The sequence below is a fragment of the Giraffa tippelskirchi genome, chromosome 3 (genome assembly GCF_054371585.1).
Source record: "Giraffa tippelskirchi isolate mGirTip1 chromosome 3, T2T-mGirTip1v1.2.pri, whole genome shotgun sequence".
Classification (NCBI taxonomy): domain Eukaryota; kingdom Metazoa; phylum Chordata; class Mammalia; order Artiodactyla; family Giraffidae; genus Giraffa; species Giraffa tippelskirchi.
The window spans coordinates 12609560-12630183 of record NC_137277.1 but is presented as its reverse complement, the minus strand read 5'-3'; the positions used below and the strand labels follow the sequence as shown (position 1 = coordinate 12630183).

The window sequence follows — 20624 nt, the reverse complement described above, 5'->3', positions numbered from 1 at the left end:
AAAGTTCATTTGAGTTTTTCCATAAGATAGTACAGAAAAACCCTAAGGAACTTTTTGGCTAACCCAATACTTTTTATAATTTTTATTTTTTCTACTCTTTAAATACAATTTTTAAAGGTTACTTTCCATTTACAGTTACTACAAAATATTGACTATATTCCCCATGTTGTAGAATACACCCTTGATCCTATTTTATACCCAGTAATTTGTATCTCCCACTCCCCCATTCCTAACATTTCCCACCCCTCCCTCCCTATTGGTAACAACTAGTTCTCTATATGTATGAATCTGCTTCTTTTTTGTTATATTCACTAGTTGTATTTTTAGATTCCATCTGTAAGTGATGTCATACAGTATTTGTCTTTCTCAGTCTGGTTTCACTTACCATGATGCCCTCCAAGTCCATTCATGTTGCCGGAAATGGCAAGATTTTGTTCTTTTTTATGGCTGAGTAGATTTCCATTGTGAATGTGTACCTTTTCAAATTAGTGTTTTCATTTTTCTTTCAGATACATACCCAGGAATGGACTTGTTGTCAGGTCATATGGTAGTTCTATTTTTAGTTTTTTTGAGAAACCACCATACTGTTTACAGTGTTCAAGGGTTCACTTTTCTTCACATCCTCGCCAACATGTTATTTGTGTTCTTTTTGATGATAGATAGTTCTGACAGGTGTGAGGTGATATCTGTTTGTGGTTCTGATATGCATTTCCCCGATGATTAGCGTTGTTGAGCATCTTTTCATGTGCCTGTTGGCCATCTGCGTTTCCTCTTTGGAAAAATGTCTATTCAGTTCTTCTGCCCATTTTTCAACTGGGTTGTTTGTTTTTCTTGATGTTGAGTTGTATAAGCTGTTTATATATGTTGGATGTGTGTGTTTAGTCAGTCATGTCTGACTGTGACACCATGGATTGTAGCCCATCAGGCTCCTCTGTCCATGGGATTCTCCAGGCAAAAATACTGGAGTGGGTTGCCATGCCCTCCTCCAGGGGATCTTCCTGACCCAAGGATGGATCAAACCTGGGTCTCCTGTGTCTCCTGCATTGGTAGGCGGGTTCTTTACCACAAGCACCACCTGAGACTATATATGTTGGATATTAATCCCTTATTGGCCATATCATTTGTACTTTGCATGCATTTTTTAATTGATATTTTTTAGAGCGATTTTAGGCTCATAGAAAATTGAGGGGAAGGTATAGAGATTTCCTGTATACCCCCTGTTCCCACACGTGCACAGCCTTCCCCACTAGCACCATCCTCACCAGAGTGCTACCATTGTTACAGTTAATGAACCTAATCTGACACATCATTATCACATTCATCATATTCCCGAGTTCACATTACATTTTACTCTTGATGTTGTATGTTCTCTGAGTCTGAACAAATGTATTTATGTAGTGATGTGTATCCATCATTATGATATCATACAGAGTATTTTCACTGCCCTAAAAATACTTTGCCACCCCCTTCCCTGGCAACTACTGATCTTTCTACTGACTGCATAGATTTGTCTTTTTCAGAATGTCATATGGTAGCTTTTTCTGATTAGTAATATGCATTTATGCCTTCTCCATGTCTTTTTGTCACTTGATATAACTTATTTCTTTTTAGTCCTGAATAATATTCCATCGTCTGGATGTTCCACAGTTTATTTATGCGTTCACCTACTGAAGGACGTCGTGGTTGGCTCCAAGTTTTGCAGTTATGAATAAAGCTCCTATAAACATCCACGTGCATGTTTTAATTTAGACATAAGTTTTCAATACCTTTGGGTAAATACCAAGGAGTGTGATTGCTGAATCAGATGGAAAGAGTAGGTTTGTAAGAAGCCACCATACTGTTTTCCAAAGTGCCCGAACTATTTTGCATTCCCACCAACAATGAATGAGAATTCCAGTGTTCCACATCCTTACCAGTGTTTGACGTTGTCAGTCTTCTGGGCTTTGGCCATTCCTAACAGCTATGTAGTGATATCTCACTGTTCTAATTTGCATTTCTCTGATGACATATTATGTAGAGCATCTTTTCATATGCTTATTTGCCATCTGTTTATCTTATTTGGTAAAATGTCTGTTAAGGTCTGTGGCCCATTTTTTAATTGGGTTGTTTTCTTATTGTTGAGGTTTAAGAGTTCTTTGTGTATTTTGGATAATAATGCTTTATCAGATATGTCGTTTGCAAATATTTTCTCCCATTCTGTAGCTTTTGTTCTTATCCTCTTGACATTGTCTTTAACAGAGCAGAAGTTTTTAATTTTCATGAAGTCCAGCTTATCAATTCTTTCTCTCATGGATCATGCCTTTGGTATTATATCTAAAAAGTAACTGCCATACCCAAGGTCATGTAGGTTTTTTTCCTGTGTTATCTTCTAGGGGTTTTACAGTTTTGCATTTTACATTTAGGTCTGTAATTGATTTTGCATTAGTTTTTGTGAAGGGTGTAAAGTCTGTGTCCAGATCAGGTTTGTTGTTGGTTTTTTGGGTTGTTTTTTTTTTTTTGCATGTTGATGTCCAGGGGTTCTGGCACCATTTTTTGAAAAGACTGTTTTTGCTCCACTGTATTGCCTTTGATTTTTGTCAGAGATCAATTGGCTGTATTCATGTGTGCATGCATTTTCTCAAATCCATTACTGACTACTCTTAATTTTGTTTCTGCTTTGTTTTTTTCGGTGAGGGGAAGTGGATCATTCCTCTTATCTTTTTCATACTTTCAGTAAATTACACATGAATTACAGCAGTAGCCTCTTTATCATCTTCCTAGCCTTCAGTCTCCTTCTTTGTTCCCATCCTGGAATATTTATTTCAAATCGTATTGTCTTTGCAAAACTAGCTGGTTCTACCAGAGAATATCAAAGGAATTATAGAATCTCAGCATTGCAAGGGATCTTAAAAGTCATTTAATTTACATACTTGTCTTTTGTTTAAATTTTCTCTCTATTTCTGCTAAGTAACTTCTGCCAAATTCCTTAGGCTAAGCTTGAATTCCTTCAATGACAGGAAACTCATTCTTTCTGAACACTGCCTTGCATTTTTTGGACAGCTGTTGATTGAGTTTTCCTTAACTTAAGGTGAAACATAGGTTCTCGTAGCTTCTGCTGCCAGCTCTAGTTCACGCCCTAAGACTATACAGAAAAGGGTTCCCTCCTTCCCCCTTGAAAGCCCTTTAGATGTGTGAAGAAAGCGGTTCTGTCCAGACATAAACTCTCCTCACGTTTATGTTTTCCCTAAGCTAAAACTCCCAGTTTGATCCGTTCTTCTAGAAAATCTCTTTATAATCTGATTTGTAGCCCTCTACCATTCTATTCTCATTTCTCTGAACTTTAAAATCTGTTTATATTTGCCTTCAGTTGTGAAACTCAGAAATCAGTGGAATACATGGAGTGCTGCAGCTGTGGTCCCTGTTAGACCGTAGACAAGAACTGTTTGTCCTTTGTTCAGAGCATCAGTCCTCTTTTAATGCAGGCTGAAATTGGGTTAACATTTTTGACATCCACATTCTATCTTGATTAATACCGAATTTACTTTTAAATAAATCCCTCCCACCATGTCATCTCTCATAAGCCTATATCTCCCCCAGCTGTACTCAAGTATAGAAATCTTACATTTATTCTTTTTTATTTTTAATTTTTGGCCAAGCCACATCACATTTGGGATCTTAGTTCCCTGAACCCAGGCCCGCTGCAGTGGGAACACGGAGTCTTAACCACTGGACCACCAGGGAAGTCCCTTACGTTTATTCTTGATAACTTTTATCTTGTTAGAGTAGCTCTTTGCTCTTCTATAGCTGCAACTTCTCAAGGAATTAAAAAAATATATTCTTAGTAGCTTATGATTTAATTGAAGCTATAGAACATGTACAGTAAATAAAAACCTAAGAGCTCTTAGAAGGCAGCTTAATGTAGTGTCATTTATAACTATGAATGATGTTTCTGAAAGTGTCCTGTGGCTCGCATTGAAATCACCTAGAGAGTGCTAGTTAAATAACTTCCCCAGCTCCACTCCAGACTTAATGAATTCAAATTTCTAGGATTAGTGCTTGGAAATCTGTGTTTTTAGATGCTCCATAGGAGGTTGGTGCATGTTAAAGTTTGACAGCTGCTACTGTTGTAAGTATTAAAGAATAGAGCGCAAAGATGTGGTCAGAGCTTAGTAGTGTTAACAGACTTAGATGTGATCAGAGTCAGGTGGCATGCACTAAGGAGGTGACTTCTGAGAAACAGAAGAACATGAACTGATACAGTAGGAGATCCAGGTGTAGGTGAAGAATTAGTTGTCTGCTAGAGAAAACAAGGTATTTGCTAGTCAGAAGCAGAGGCCTTATAGAACAGCAAGTAGAGCGGGTTTAAAACTAAGGGACAGAGGGAAAAAAAGAAGACAGGAGAAGCTGTAAAATTCTGAAACTAATAAAGATACATGCTGCCAGATGGCAGCAAGGCAGGACCTGCTATATAGTAGAAGCATGATCTTTGTCATCAAGAATTTGTGAAATACCAGGCCACTCCCTCTGAGGGAGTATAAAAGGGTGGGGTGTCAGCAGAGATTAGTTTGGAGGGTTGCTACACACACCCCATCTTTAGTTGTGGGCTATCTAGTGAGAAGATCTATATTGAATCTCAGGTGACTAATTTGGAAATAGACCAGTCAGGCATCCTGCACTACTGCTTGGTGCTCAGGGGACAGGCCCGTTTCACTTAATCATAACGGAACTCAAAGTGCTCTCAGCGTGTTAAAATTGTTGGGGGCAACAGTGGGTCTCTACTAGACAAATGATACCCAGAGAATGGATAATCAAAGACCTGACTGCTCAGATGGGGTCCAGGTTGTGTTTCCATTCTTAACTATTTCCTTTTCTTAAAGATTTGGTAAGTGCCCAGCTAAGCAAATGTAGATGAGTTGTTTTAGAGGCTGATTAACAATCTTTGAAACAAACAAAAAGCCCTCCTATATTATGAATTGATGGAAGTTATGCTCTTAAGTCCTCATTGCGTGGATGGAAAATTAAAAACTGTTTCTTAGTATAAATAATCATATTGTACTACTGAAAGGGTAAGTTGAACAGAACTAAGAAAATACTCATAATTCTAGGAGAAGTTGGAATTGTGCAAACTTTAAAATAAAAGACTAAATATTAGCGTTAATTTGTGATTGTGTTTTCTGCAAGTGCATGCACGATTTAAAAATAAGCATTCAAATCTGGTTTGCACAACTGCAGAGAGCGGCTTGCAAGACTTGTGAATACGTCCTGACTTGCTGCTGTTCTGTTGATAGCCTCCCTGTTTTGGCAAACACGGCAAATCTGTCTGCATTTGAACTGGAAGTTATGTGGGATTCCCCTTTAAACATCACCAAACCGATTTCACACTTCTCTCTCTTTCTCTTTATGCATCGTATTTCCCCACGAAATAAACACTCTTTATCCTGATGCTAATTTGACAGAGATCAGTCCTAATTTATTCTTATTCTGCTTACTCTTGTGTAAAATTAGTGTTTGCCCTAATTTTTTTTCCTCCTTTGGTTACCTAAAAGTTGACTGACAATTTTTCCTCAGTGCAGCTTGCTTCTGATACAATCTCAGGAAAACAAAGAAAATTCACTGCTTTTTAAAACTGAAGAGATTAACAAATGCAAATTTTTTACTTTTATGGGTAATATTTCAAAGATTATAAACAGCAAACACTTTATTAATTATATTGTAGAAACAGGCTATTCTTTTTCATTGACCTTTCTTAAGAAAAGAGATTATAATTGGTACATTAGATATCTTACACATATTTTCATGTATTATTTTCATCAGAGGGGCTACATAAGCTTTATTATAATGGATAAGGTCTTACTGTATTTAGACTTTTAGATCAAAAGTCATCCATGCTAATCATAGCATACACCTTAAAGCCTCTTGAAGTTCTCCCCACCAAAGTTTGTATGGTTATAATCACTGAGTAACAATACATGGGGCTCAAACAGTGTTACACATTTGTACATGGTTGGAGAATTGCTAATTTAACTAAGAGAGTGGAAGTTGGAATCAAGAAGTGTATATCATACTAAGCTACCTCAAACTAAGAGACAAAGGATGGGCAGCGGTTATCTAGCATTGCAAATATCCTTTTGAGTGAAATACCCAGAAATAGCCCCAGTTCCTCTTAATAGAACCAGATCATCCCAGGTGAGTGCCACAGAATGAGGTGTGTGCCACCCTAAGAAAGAGGAGTGGCAGCTTTCTAATATCTGATAGTTAAGGACTATGAGAATTGGTGCAATTGGGGTGATAAAGGGAACTTTGAAGAAGAAACATTCTTATTATAATAGAACAGGTTGGGGAGGAAGATGTTGGAAAGGTGTATACATGTGAAAGTGATAGTCACGGTAGCTTGGTTTTTATGGATGGAGCTACATATTGACCCTTAATGAGGATGGAAGGCTTGAGAAGTGGGTATGAATTGAATCTTGCTTAAGGTATAAGATGAGCAGGGAGGATTGACTCTGATAGTAATCCACCTGGAAAGAGAGGCTAAAGCTCTAGAGAATCCTGCCCTACTGAACACTAGCAAAATCTTTGTGAAACTATTGTTACAACTCATTTACTACAGTGTTAATTTGGATTTTGAGGTTGATCAGTGGAATGGGTCCTGTAATTTGCAATGTCCCAGTGATAATAGTGTTTTAGATAAAGTGTTTAAGGGGCCAGATGGTCACAGTAGTCAGTCTCAGAAAGAATTTCACAAGCAAGATCTTCATTTATTTTCAGGCTTTACAGTCACCTAACAATGATTTAATTCTCACCCAAAAGTTGTCAGTCTGGTTGCATCTCGTAACTCCTGCGCAGCAAGGTGATTAAAAAAAAATAAGCTAATATTAATTAAGCCAATTTATGAGCTCTTTATTGGAGAAGGAAATGGCAACCCACTCCAGTGTTCTTGCCTGGAGAATCCCAGGGATGGAGGAGCCTCGTGGGCTGCCGTCTATGGGGTGGCACAGAGTTGAACATGACTGAAGTGACTTAGCAGCAGCAGCAGCAGCAGCAGCATGAGCTGTTTCTACATGACAGGAAGTATTCTAAGTGCCTTAATCTTCATAATAATATTCTGAGGTAGTTGCTATTATTATTTCCAGTTATAAGTGGAAGAACCAGGACTTGAACCCAGACAAGCTGACTCCAGAGTCCTCACTCTTGAGTTTATTTAATACAAAAAACGTTCTTTATTCTGTGATTATGTCCATCCTACCTTTTGATAGTACAGTATATTTTATTAGATTAAATGGCGGTGATAGAAGATGTCAGGTTTGATATTTTTGTTTGCTTAAGAAATCTTTACCTTGCAAAATAAAAGCTAAGCAACCCAACGACAACACTAATCTCCAGCTGTTGTTGTTGTTTTAAAGAAGTTGTTTAGCTATAATAAGTCTAAGTCTGAGAATCAATGGTCAGAAAAATGGGACTCTGAGTTAGTAATTTTTAATGTTCTGTAGAGATTTTTCACATTTATTTCCTAATGCGCTTAAACCAGACATTCCTCACCTATCTGGTGCCTGACCACAAGCTGCACTTTCATCCATTTGACAAATATCCATTGTGAAATATAATTGAAATTCAGCTTTGCGGTTTATATTCTAGCAAATCATTAAAAATTCCTTATGACAAAGCTCTAGAATGAGATACAAACAATCCTTACACTAAATTATTTACAGAATATAGTCTTACAGTGAGTTTCCAGTGTCATGTTTGCTTAAATCCTTAGTAAACAATGGCATTACCATTTGCTGTATTTATTTCATTGGAATTTAACATTATTTGTACCTTTATTAATAGCTTTTACATAATGATGTAAAATAATAGACAATAATAGACATTAGTTTTACAATAATAGACATTAATACTTTTCATTGTCCCTAACATATGGAGAACAAAATGGAAGAGAACAGGAATAGCCCTGCTAGAGAAGAATGAACAGGGGGGCCAGATAGAGAAGTTGTCTGGCTTACTTGCTCCTCTAACAGTAATCTTGATTGTTTTATTTATCTATGTGTCACTGGTGACTTTAGTATCCTTGTGGTGATTTGTCCAACAGTCTATCTTCACAGTTCTTCAGAGTCCTCATTTCCATTTAACTTTTCTTTGACTCCATCTCAGACACTCACTCTGGTCATACCCAAGACTGCACCATGACTAATAACCACAACTTTGAGGATCTTAGTTTTACGCCTCTTGCTCTCTAGCCACCTCCCATTTTCTCCTTGCTTTCTTTTAGCCCGCGTCTCACCCCCTACTCCAGCAAGTTCAGTCCCATGGGACCTTCCAGTTAATTTACTCTGTCACTTCCCAGCCTTTTGTCCTCTTTACCCAGCTTAGATTCCATGGTCTACCACCTTTACCCGCCTCTGTGTGTGCTCAGTTGCGTCCAACTCTGTGATCCCATGGACTATAGCCCGCCAGGCTCCTCTGTCTATGGGATTTTCCAGGCAACAATACTGGAGTGGGTTGCCATTTCCTTCCCCAGGGGATCTCCCTGACCCAGGGATTGAACCCACATCTCCTGTGTCTCCTGCATTTGCAGGTGGATTCTTTACCTACTGAGCTCTTGCAGAAGCCCTTCACCCTCCTACGGTACACCCTTAACAGCCTTGCTCCGCACGTTCTGTGTGTCAGGTGTTTCTCAGCTACCTGCTTACTCTGTACCAGTACCCAGACTTGAATATGGCTTCAGAAAAACACAAAACCATGATGTTTGGCCTCACTTTAAATTTAAGAACCAAATATCAAGCAAGCATCAGTATATCTTGGAATCAATGTTTCCTAGCATTCCTTCTATATCCCCTTAGTCTACACCTGATCTTAGCCAAGAGGCCTAGAAGGGATGTATTTCCTTAGTCTTGTCAGTTTCCTTACCACCTCTCTGAGAGGACTAGTTCGTCTTCATTCTCCTCAAACATCCAACATTATCTCTTGCCTCATTCCATCCTCACCAGCAGCTGATGATCTGGAATCTTTAATTTCACTGAGGAAAGAAAAATAATCAGAAGAGAACAACCTCATCTTAAGGTAACACTTGTTGAATGAGTCAAAGAACATGATCCCAAAACTTCATTTACTCCTATATTCAGATATAATTAGCAACTTAAATTCCAAAACCAAATATATAAAGCCAGTTTTGGCCATTTTGAATTATGGCTTTCACTACCACCTTCCTTTATGTTACTATAACCAGGAGTGTTATGTTTGTGCCTCATCCAGATAAAAATTAGGTATTTTTAGGAAGAGATTAACAGAAGCAGTTTTTAAAAGCATTTAATTAACAACTCAGGAAATGAAAACAAGAAATGCTTTGGCACTATTTTTGATTATACTATTAGTCCATGAATTATAGAGGAAGGAGAAAAGATGCAAATGACTTAGAAATGAAAATTAAAGCCTCAAACTTTGTGGAAAATAGAAGTAGAATGGTGAGAATAGGCCATGTGGTTTTGGATTTGGGGGTAGTTTTGTGTGTTTTTGTGTGGTAGTTTTATTTATCCTGCAATGCTAATGTTTAAGATTCAGTTTTGGAAAAAACAGTGGTTAAAACCCAAAAAGTCAAAATTCTTATGCCAGCTTTAATAAAATTTATATTTACAGAATTGAGTAAGAACCTACACCTTACCTCACACAGTAAGTTGCTTATGTAATTAGAACAGCGAGGAATGTTCCTCAGTGACCTGAATTTCCTATGCCAAGTTAACTTACCCAGTGGCATCTGTCTGCTCAAGCCCGCTTCCTCACACATTTCCCCATTTCCTCACGTTCTTTCCAAACTTTTCACATGTTTACCAGTGTCATCTCCTCATCCTGCATTCTTTAGATGACCTCAGCCCCTACTTCAGGTGATAAACAAAACCAGCAGGCATAACCTCAGCTCACTTCCTCTTCTCTTTACTTCACTAGTCTCAGAAGAAGTTTCCTTGCACCTCTCCTTAAATCCCGCCTCTAGGTTTCCAGAGTTCTGGAAAGTGTTATCTCTTGTCTGTTCCTGCCTACACTACTTGGCTTCCTTCTACCTCAACCCCAAATGATCTGACCTAGATCAGCATGAACCTCCTGATTTTTACGTCACATGTTCTCTTTCCAGGCCTCATCCTCTGTCTCCGGAGTGTTTGTCCCTCTTGTCACATTCCTCTGCTTAAAGCTTTTGGAGGCTTTTCATGTGCCCAGAGTAAGCATTCAAAAATATTAAACCAGGAGTTCTGATATCTTTTCTAAGCTTTCAACAGGTCTTTTATATGGTCATTACTGCCTGAATCTCAAATGCCTGATAGCCAAAAACTAAGTTATGATTTCCTATTCCTAACTTCTTGGTTATTTTCTGAGATGATGATCATTTTTCTCATGTGTCCAGGCCAGATGCCTTCAGGTCATTCTTGACTCCCCCTGTTTCTTTTATTTTCAGTTGATCTCTTGAGTTCTGATGACTATCTCCCCTATCTTCTGTTCTTTTCCTACTACTATTTCTTACAGTTATTGCCTCTTTCCATTTCTGGTCTCTTGTCTGGATTACTTCAATAGTACTCAGGGATTTTGAATTTGAATTTGGACCTCAGAGGATCTAAGAATCTCCTCAAAACTGCATACAAATTTTTGTACGTGGACATTTTTCTAGGAAGTCCACTAGACTGTTCCATGGGGAAAAAAGTAAGGGATAGAATGAGAGAACATGACATTTTAAACAACTCAGTTCCACTGATTTCTCCTTCCTCTGTGCCTGCCCTTTGCTATGTAGTTCCCTAACTCAGGGAACTGATCTCTGAGTAGTGAGGGGGCATGTAAGACATAAAGGGAAAAAAAAAAGTAACAGCAATCAGTACAGCTTGGCAGTCAGACAGTCTAGCGGTCAGAGATCAGAGGCTCCCAGCATCAGTGCTAGGCCTTCATGTTCTGGAGAAGCTTAGGGGAAAGCTGGGACATCAGTAGGGAGGCGGCCTTCTGAGGCCTCTCGACCCAATTGTTCATGTGCTTCCAAAGGACTTGGAGGGATAGGAAGGCTTAATTGGCAAAAAACCCAAAGCCAGACAGTGAGGCAGTGTCCCCAGAAAAAGGTTAAGAACATTCCTCCAACTAGACTCCCACCCTCTGATCTTTGTTCTCTAGTCCTTCCTCTACCACCAGAGTTAGTTTTTAAACACACATCTCATTATATAGCCTCCCTGATTAAAAACCTCTGGGTTTTTACAAAACAAATTAAAAACTCCTGGCATGGTGTTGAGGCCTGTCTTAGTTGGGAACCTGTCAACCTTGTACTCAGGCACTCACCTCCAAGGCTCCCAGCCATAGAACGGATGACTGGTTGTCTTGAGAGGACAGCTTCTAAGTCCATGCCGCTGGGCCTGATCTAATGCTGATCTCTGTCTTTAGGCTGCCATTTCCCTTCCTTTGCCCAACCAGGAACCTCAAGCCATCCTCCAAGGCCCATGCCCTGTGTCCATCCCTAATTTTTTGCCATCACCCTGGCAAGATCAGTCTCTCTTGGCTAGGTTCCAAAAACATTTCATGCATGTCTCTGATAATGTCATATTATATTGTAGATAACTTATTTTTATTTCTGTCTTTCCTACTAAATCAGAAATGCCCTGCAGGTATGGACTGCCTTTTTCATGTTTGTATCCCCAAACACCTCGTTTCGTGCCTAGTCCAAACAGGAGCTTAATACACTTTTGTTGAATGGAATTACTTATGAAGAGTTTTTATGACTCATTTAAAATTAGAGACCAATGCTTATTTAATAAGTCGAAAAGGCTATGATAATAATAGTAATAACAAAGTCCCATTTCCACTTCTTATTCAAGTAACTACTTCCTTTGTGGAAGTGGGTTTTTTAAAATCTTCACATGTAAGTGTATATTTTTTGATGTGTTTTCTTGGCATCCTAAAAGAATTATGGTTCTAATGCAGATTAGAGCTTTTATGACATTCCTATTGATGTTATATTGAACAGATTCTGTAATTTCAGAGATCTGTATTATAGATTATATATAAGTTCCATGGATGTGCATTTTATCTCTTTCTTTCAAATTTCATGGTAATATTTTGTGGGTTATTCATTTTATAACATCTGAGTTAATTTAATTCAAAACACATTAAATTGAGCATTTCCCACATACAAAAACAGAGTTACAGAGTTAAAAATCTAGTACTTAGATATTATGTAGTTTGGCCAAATTTGTAAAGTACCAGTCTTTCCAAAGGCATTTTTTTTAGGTATTTAAATTATCTTAGCCATGAAAGTAAATACTTTTATGGAGAGCTTCAAATACAAAATACTTTCAAATAAGAGCTTCAAATAATTTTTTTAAAAAATCATCTTCTTGCCCCCATTTTCTCTGAGTTTTATAGGAAAGATGTCAACAATTTACTTATTCAGCTATTTATTGAGTATATAGTATGTGCTAGATACTAATGCTGAGTGTTTGCAATTCAGAATTGATGAGACAGCACCTGCCTTGAATAGTTCACAGTCTAATAGAGAAGAAAGTATAAAGACAAATAATTGCAATTTAAACCTTGGAGAAGAGGAAGGAAACTCCTCCTCTGAGAACAGTTGCTGAAGTTGAGAATGGAGATGTCTGCAGATAAATCTGTAGATAAAGAAGCTGGGATGCAAAGAGAGTCTGGATATGTAATTAAGATTACTAATAACCTTGTCAAAAGATAAGGAGATTAACCTGAATTATCTGGGTGAGCCTAACAATATCACAGAAGGTAGCTTAAAGCAGAAGAGAAAGGCAGAAGAGAGAGGTGTGTCAGAAAAAGAAGCTCAAGAGATCTGAGGCATAAGAGAAACTCAGTTACTTACTGGAGGGAGACCACATGGAAAGTATCAAAAGAAAATAGGCAGCCTCTGGGAGAAAAAGTGAACCCCCAGCTGACAGCCAGCAAAGAAACAGAAATCCCAGTCTCACAGTCACAAGAAAATGGATTCTATCAACAACCTGCATATACTTGGAAACTGATTCTACCCAAAACCTCACTGACTCACACCTTGATTTCAGTCTTACGAAAAATGGAGCTGAACTACCCAAACCCACTCAAACTTCTGACTTAAGGAACTGTTAGATAATAAATTTGCAGTGTTAAGAAAAAAAAAAAAAGGAAACAGGGAGCTAAACAGAATTCATACTTGATAGGTTGGTTTTTTTTTTAATGTGCAAAGTAGAAATCTAAATCATCTGTAAGAATTAATGGCGTGTGTAGCGCTTGAGAAGAGAACAGTGAAGATCTGGATAATTACTAAGGAGAATAGGAGATTACAGAAACAAGTGAGGGGTGGCATGCAGTACTGAGAAAGCAGTGAGAGAAGAGCTGAAATCAGATAGCATGAAGCTCTTAGGATATCAGTCAGCACAGTGGTGTAATGTTCTCTGGTCTTGCTCTGTGGCCAATGTTTAGGTGCAATAAAGTCATGTTGTGTTCAGGGCTCCTGGGGTAGGTATACCAGAAATATAAGAATGCCGAGGAAGCAAGAGTCCTTGAAAGAAAGTATGGCTTAACTGGAGGGAAGTGTGGTTAGAAGGAAGTTGAGAAACTTGGAGAAGGTTAAGAGACTGGAGATGGGGCTAAGGTTTTGGTACTTTGCAGGTGCTAAGCGTGTCTTCATTTTCTCCTTTCTGGCTTTTCTCCCCTTGTGCCTGTTGCATTCCCACCACCTCGACTTTCCTCTGCTATGGTATTTTACAAATAATTTTAAGTCAAACAGTAGCAATTGGCTTGGAGTGGAAGATTATGAGCCAGTTTCCAGAGTTCCCAAAGAAGGGTAATGCTAAAGAATTCTCAACTACCGCACAATTGCACTCATCTCACACACTAGTAAAGTAATGCTCAAAATTCTCCAAGCCAGGCTTCAACAGTATGTGAAGCGTGAACTTCCAGATGTTAAAACTGGATTTAGAAAAGGCAGGGGAACCAGAGATCAAATTGCCAACATCAGTTGGATTATCAAAAAAGAAAGAGAGTTCCAGAAAAACATCTATTTCTACTTTATAGACTACGCCAAAGCCTTTGACTGTGTGGATCACCACAAACTATGGAAAATTCTGAAAGAGATGGGAATACCAGACCACCTGACCTGCCTCCTGAGAAATCTGTATGCAGGTCAGGAAGCAACAGTTAGAACTGGACATGAAACAACAGACTGGTTCCAAATAGGAAAAGGAGTAAGTCAAGGTTGTATGTTGTCACCCTGCTTATTTAACTTATATGCAGAGTACATCATGAGAAACGCTGGGCTGGAGGAAGCACAAGCTGGAATCAAGATTACCGGGAGAAATATCAATAACCTCAGGTATGCAGATGATACCACCCTTATGGCAGAAAGCGAAGGAGAACTACAGAGCCTCTTGATGAAAGTGAAAGAGAAGAGTGAAAAAGTTGGCTTAAAGCTCAACATTCAGAAAACTAAGATCATGGCATCTGGTCCCATCACTTCATGGCAAATAGATGGGGAAACAGTGGAAACAGAGACTTTATTTGGGGGACTCCAAAATCACTGCAGATGGTGACTGCAGCCATGAAATCAAAAGATGCTTGCTCCTTGGAAGAAAAGGTGTGATCAACCTAGACAGCATATTCAAAAGCATAGACATTGGTTTGCCAACAAAGGTCCATCTAGTCAAGGCTATGGTTTTTCCGGTAGTCATGTGTGGATGTGAGAGTTGGACTATAAAGAAAGCTGAGCACCTGAAAAAAAAAAAAGCTGAAGAATTGATGCTTTTGAACTGTGGTGTTGGAGAAGACTCTTGAGAGTCCCTTGGACTGCAAGGAGATCAAACCAGTCCATCCTAAAGGAAATCAGTCCTGAATATCCATTAGAAGGACTGATGCTGGAGCTGAAACTCCAATAGTTTGGCCACCTGATGTGAAGAACTGACTCATTTGAAAAGTCCCTGATGCTGGGAAGGATTGAAGGCGAGAGGAGAAGGGGACAACAGAGGATGAGATGGTTGGATGGCATCAGCGACTCAATGCACATGAGTTGAGTAAACTCTGGGAGTTGGTGATGGACAGAGAGGCCTGGCGTGGTGCAGTCCATGGGGTCGCAAAGAGTTGGACATGACTGAGCGACTGAACTGAACTTTCAGCGCTCATTTCAGATGTGTTCCAGTAGATTGGATCCTGAAGGTGCCTGGTAGTGTTGGCCTCTAGGAGAAGCTCAAGGCTTATCCCCTTATCTCCTTACCCCTTATGCCCCAAGGGTGGGACAAGGGCAAAGACATTTTATAGGCTACAGTTCTTGGAACATGAATTTACTCTATGATGAGAAGGTTAAGAATCTAAGCCTTCATAGGGTTTCCACCAAGTTCTCCTTGTCTCTACAAGTCTAACCATAAGCATAGATCTCGTCACTTTCAAGGATTTAAAAGGGAGTCTCTTTTTGAAATAAAGATAGAAGCAATGACCATACAGGCAACACCAAGTATCTTCCTTCTTAGAATCTAAAATTTCTAGTTAGAGTTGGTTGAATCTTGTGGTTTTCTTTATGTGAGTCATTAATGTATTGTCATAATTTTCTTAAAGATATAATTTTTTAAGGTTTCATTCCAAATGAGGACATTTTCCATAAAAACTTATTATATTCCATTTCCAGAAAATTTCCTGTTCACCTGTAGTTTTGAGTGTAACACTTGAAATATAAGAATTTATTATTTCACAGAGTGCTTTTTTGTTGTAGTGTAAAGAAACTCGTAAGAAAAGAGTCAAGCATCTTGAGTGTGAAACTGCAAGATAGGTGAGAATTCCTAGAGTGAGTAAACAGAAACCAAAGGTCCTCTTAATCTTCAGAAATGGAGTAAATGCTTACGTAGTTCAGTTCAGTTCAGTCACTCAGTTGTGTCTTGACTCTTTGCGACCCCATGAACCGCAGCACGCCAGGCCTCCCTATCCATCACCAACTCCCAGAGTCCACCCAAACCCATGTCCATCAAGTCGGTGATGCCATCCAGCCATGTCATCCTCCGTCGTCCCCTTCTCCTCCTGCCCTCAATCTTTCCCAGCATCAGGGTCTTTTCAAATGAGTCAGTTCTTCGCATCAGGTGGCCAAAGTATTGGAGTTTCAGCTTCAACATCAGTCCTTCCAATGAACACCCAGGACTGATCTCCTTTGGGGTGGACTGATTGGATCTCCTTGCAGTCCAAGGGACTCTCAAGAGTCTTCTCCAACACCACAGCTTATGTAGAGTGAGCTCAAGAAATCCTAGGGAGTCTTAAGTCATTCAGTCTTGCTATTTTCTGTTGTTTAATGATACCTTTAAGGCATTTAGCAATGGTTGCCTTGAAAAGAATTAAATACTGTTCTTTGGAAGCTTCATTTGCTTCTTGGTGGCTCTGAGAAAGCAGATTTCTCACTTGGCATAGTCCTGTGAAATAGGGCATTCAGCTTTATCCACAAAGTCTGTAACATCCATCTGGATCCTGTGGATTACTCAGTCCCCACCCAACTCAGACATGTCTGCCCTTTCTTCCAGTACTTGTGTTGACAGGTAGACCTGTAATTTCTATGACTAAGATATAGTTTCCATAGCTATTGTATCATAATAGATTTGTGTTGAGTTAAATTTGCCTGAAAATAGATCTCTTTTCCCCTGGTAGCTTTAAAGTAAAGGATAATGAAAAAGAAGTAATAGTTCCTAATTAGGTATTTAAGTCAAAGAGACATTTTCATAGTTAAAAGTATTTGTTCTAAAGTTCAATCATAGTTCAAATATACTTTTCCAAAGACGTTTAATTGGCAGCTTTCCCCCTCAACTATTGGTACTGGTGTAGGAATTGTTTGTGGAATATTCTATTTTAAAAAGAGCTTCAGTTCATTCTTGTTCTGTTTATAGCACCTGGATATTAATGTATGTTAATGCAATTGCTATATTTTTCCTAACATGCATATGAAGAAAGGAAATTTTGATGTCTTACTTAGTTGATGTAAGACTGTTCTCTTGTTCCTTTTAGGCTGCAAACATGTTAAAGGCATCCTGTTATACGGGCCTCCAGGTTGCGGTAAGACTCTCTTGGCTCGACAGATTGGCAAGATGTTGAATGCAAGAGAGCCTAAAGTGGTCAACGGGCCGGAAATTCTCAACAAATATGTGGGAGAATCAGAGGCTAACATTCGTAAACTCTTTGCTGATGCTGAAGAGGAGCAAAGGAGGGTAATGTTAATATAATTTAGTAATAAATTTATATTTTTAAATTGTTGTCATTTATGTGATGATTGAAACCCAGAGTTCTGGTGGAAAACGTGTTGCCATAATTTACAGTTTGAAGAAATTGCAAGTAAAATTTATTTAGAACCAAGTTATATCACTGAACAGGGATTATGGGAGATTTACATGTTGTGAGCAGATGTCAGTATCCACATGTTCAGAATACAAAGATGGATGGTGATATAAGCCAAAGTTTTGCAAAAACATATCATGAATATCTTTTTAAGTGACACTTTTCTTCCACATTACTTCTAGAGTCTTGAACTCATTTATCATAAAAGAGAGAAATTAAATCCATAAAGAAACTTATAGAATTATGTATGTGTAAGGTTCATGTGCAGAAAGCTAGTTTACTTACCACTGACCCAACTCAGCTGTAGAGTGACAGGTATAAGCTGTTAGATCACAAAGGAAAATTTGATTTGAGTCTTAGAAAAAAATAAAATTAATTAAAAATCAAACCAGAGTTTACTAATTGGGATGGCTAATTTTGTGTTAGTCGTCTGGGCCCTAGGGTGCCCCGACATCAGTTAAATATTGTTCTGGTTGGGTTGTGTTTACCATTTGAATCTGTAGATTGAGTAAAGCAGTTGTCCTTGCTAATATGCCATCCAATCAGTTGAAGACCTAAAAAGAACAAAAAGGCTTACCCTCACTTGAGTAAGAGGGAATTTCTTTCTACCTGACTGCCCTGAGCTGGGACATCAGTTTTTTTCCTGCCTTCAGACTCAAAGTGAAACACCCAGTCTTCCTGGCTCTCAAGCTTGCAGGCCTTTGGATGAGAGAGCCACACCATGGGCTTTCTTGTGTCTCCAGCTCACCCAGTACAAATAGTAAGACTTGTCAGTCCCCATAATTCTGTTAACAAGTTCCTTATAATTAATCTCTAGATAGGTAGAAAGATCTAAATCTAGGTCTAGAATAAATATATTTTTTAACTTATTTATTTTAATTGGAGGCTAATTACTTTACAGTATTGTAGTGGTTTTGCCATACATTGACATGAATCAGCCATGGGTATACATGTGTTCCCCATCCTGAACCCCCCTCCCACCTCCCTCCCCATCCCATCCCTCTGGGCCATCCCAGTGCACCAGCCCTGAGCACCCTGTCTCATGCATCGAGCCTGGGCTGGTGATCTGTTTCACATATGATAATATACATGTTTCAATGCTATTCTCTCAAATCATCCCACCCTCGCCTTCTCCCACAGAGTCCAATAGACTGTTTTATACATCTGTGTCTCTTTTGCTGTCTCACATATAGGGTTATCATTACCATGTTTCTAAATTCCATATATATGCGTTAGTATACAGTATTGGTGTTTTTCTTTCTGGCTTACTTCACTCTGTATAATATGCTCCAGTTTCATCCACCTCACTAGAACTGATTCATATGTATTCTTTTTAATGGCTGAGTAATATTCCATTGTGTATATGTACCACAGCTTTCTTATCCATTCATCTGCTGATGGACATCTAGGTTGCTTCCATGTCCTGGCTATTATAAATAGTGCTGGCATGAACATTGGGGTACACGTGTCTCTTCCAGTTCTGGTTTCCTCAGTGTGTATGCCCAGCAGTGGGATTGCTGAGTCATACGGCAGTTCTATTTCCAGTTTTTTAAGGAATCTCCACACTGTTCTCCATAGTGGCTGTACTAGTTTGCATTTCCACCAACAGTGTAAGAATTCCCTTTTCCCCACACCCTCTCCAGCATTTATTGTTTGTAGACTTTTGGATAGCAGCCATTCTGACTGGCGTGAAATGGTACCTCATTGTGGTTTTGATTTGCATTTCTCTGATAATGAGTGATATTGAGCATCTTTTCATGTGTTTGTTAGCCATCTGTATGTCTTCTTTGGAGAACGGTCTGTTTAGTTCTTTGGCCCATTTTTTGATTGAGTCGTTTATTTTTGTGGAATTGAGCTGCAGGAGTTGCTTGTATGTTTTTGAGATTAAATCTTTGTCAGTTGGTTCGTTTGCTATTATTTTCTCCCATTCTGAAGGCTGTCTTTTCACAGCTTGCTTATAGTTTCCTTTGTTGTGCAAAAGCTTTTAAATTTAATTAGGTCCCATTTGTTTATTTTTGCTTTTATTTCCATTACTCTGGGAGGTGTGTCATAGAGGATCCTGCTGTGATTTATGTCAGAGAGTGTTTTGCCTATGTTTTCCTCTAGGAATTTTATAGTTTCTGGTCTTACATTTAGATCTTTAATCCATTTTGAGTTTATTTTTGTGTATGGTGTTAGAAAGTGTTCTAGTTTCATTCTTTTACAAGTGGTTGACCAGTTTTCCCAGCACCACTTGTTAAAGAGATTGTCTTTTCTTCATTGTATATTCTTGCCTCCTAAATATATTTTTTAAAGTACCAATAGAATAGATAGAATGCATTTATAGATCTATTGATTCTGTTTCTCTGGAAAACCTTGACTAATATACTAGTATTAATATATTTGTTTCATTAAAGAAAAGCTTAAAAATAATGTCATGAGATTTCTGGTTCTGGAAATACAGTAGACTAGGAAGCACGAAAACCTACAAAAATCTTCAAATGCTTGGTAAAATATAATTAAAATAATTTCAGAAGAACAATTGAGCTCTCAGGAAAGAAATGTCTTCAGAAATTAAAAGAAAACTGAAAATTAAAGTGCTAAAGATAATGAGCTTCCTTTTTTGGTTCTGGTAATGTGTGCCTTTGGGTTTTAGCATCCACTAGCTGACTCACTGGAAAAGTCCCTGACACTGGAAAATATTGAAGGCAGAAGATGAGGGCATCAGAGGATGGATGGCATCACTGGTGCAATGGACATGAACTTGGGCAGACTTTGGGAGATGTTGAAGGACAGTGAGGCCTGGCATGCTGCAGTTCATCGGTTGCAAAGAGTTAGACATGACTGGGTGACTGAACAACAACAAGGGGGCATAAAATGAGCCCTTGAACTTGGACTAGGAACTGGAACCTCCAAAGTAACTGTATCATCAGTGAAGAGAAATGACCAGGAATTATTTCCCTATCAATACAGAGAAATGACAAAATTGTTCCGCTATTTGCCTGGGTTCTAGCGTGGAAGCTAAGGAATCTCACATGGGAATTCTAAACCATGGGTCTTTGGCTCATGCTTAGGAGTTGGGGGGAAAAGACACACATATGCACGCCACCAGTGTACTTTGAGGTCCCCAAATTGGGAAGTTAATTTTAAAATTAATCCTGGATTAATGATCCCACATAGAGTTGTTAGATAAAAGAACACCCCAAAGGGTCCTCCACCAAACCCAGGCCACAGGAGCTTCTCACAGGGGAAACTAAAATATCTCCAATAAATAAAAACATCATCATCAAAATTTAAAACTCAGCAACTAGGTTCAGCATAAGCAGTATCTTCAGTTGAAGAGAGAAGTGATAAAC

The 20624-nt window shown here is 38.7% G+C and overlaps 1 protein-coding gene across 2 annotated transcripts in view; it reads left to right on the top strand.

The window, feature by feature from the left end:
• NSF (N-ethylmaleimide sensitive factor, vesicle fusing ATPase) overlaps positions 1–20624 on the top strand; it is a 149272-nt gene that overhangs the window by 57093 nt on the left and 71555 nt on the right. For both annotated transcript variants that reach the window (XM_081576437.1, XM_081576435.1), the window contains one exon: positions 16963–17162. In XM_081576437.1, the coding sequence (XP_081432563.1) occupies positions 16963–17162 (200 nt within the window). The remainder of the gene's footprint in view (positions 1–16962; positions 17163–20624) is intronic.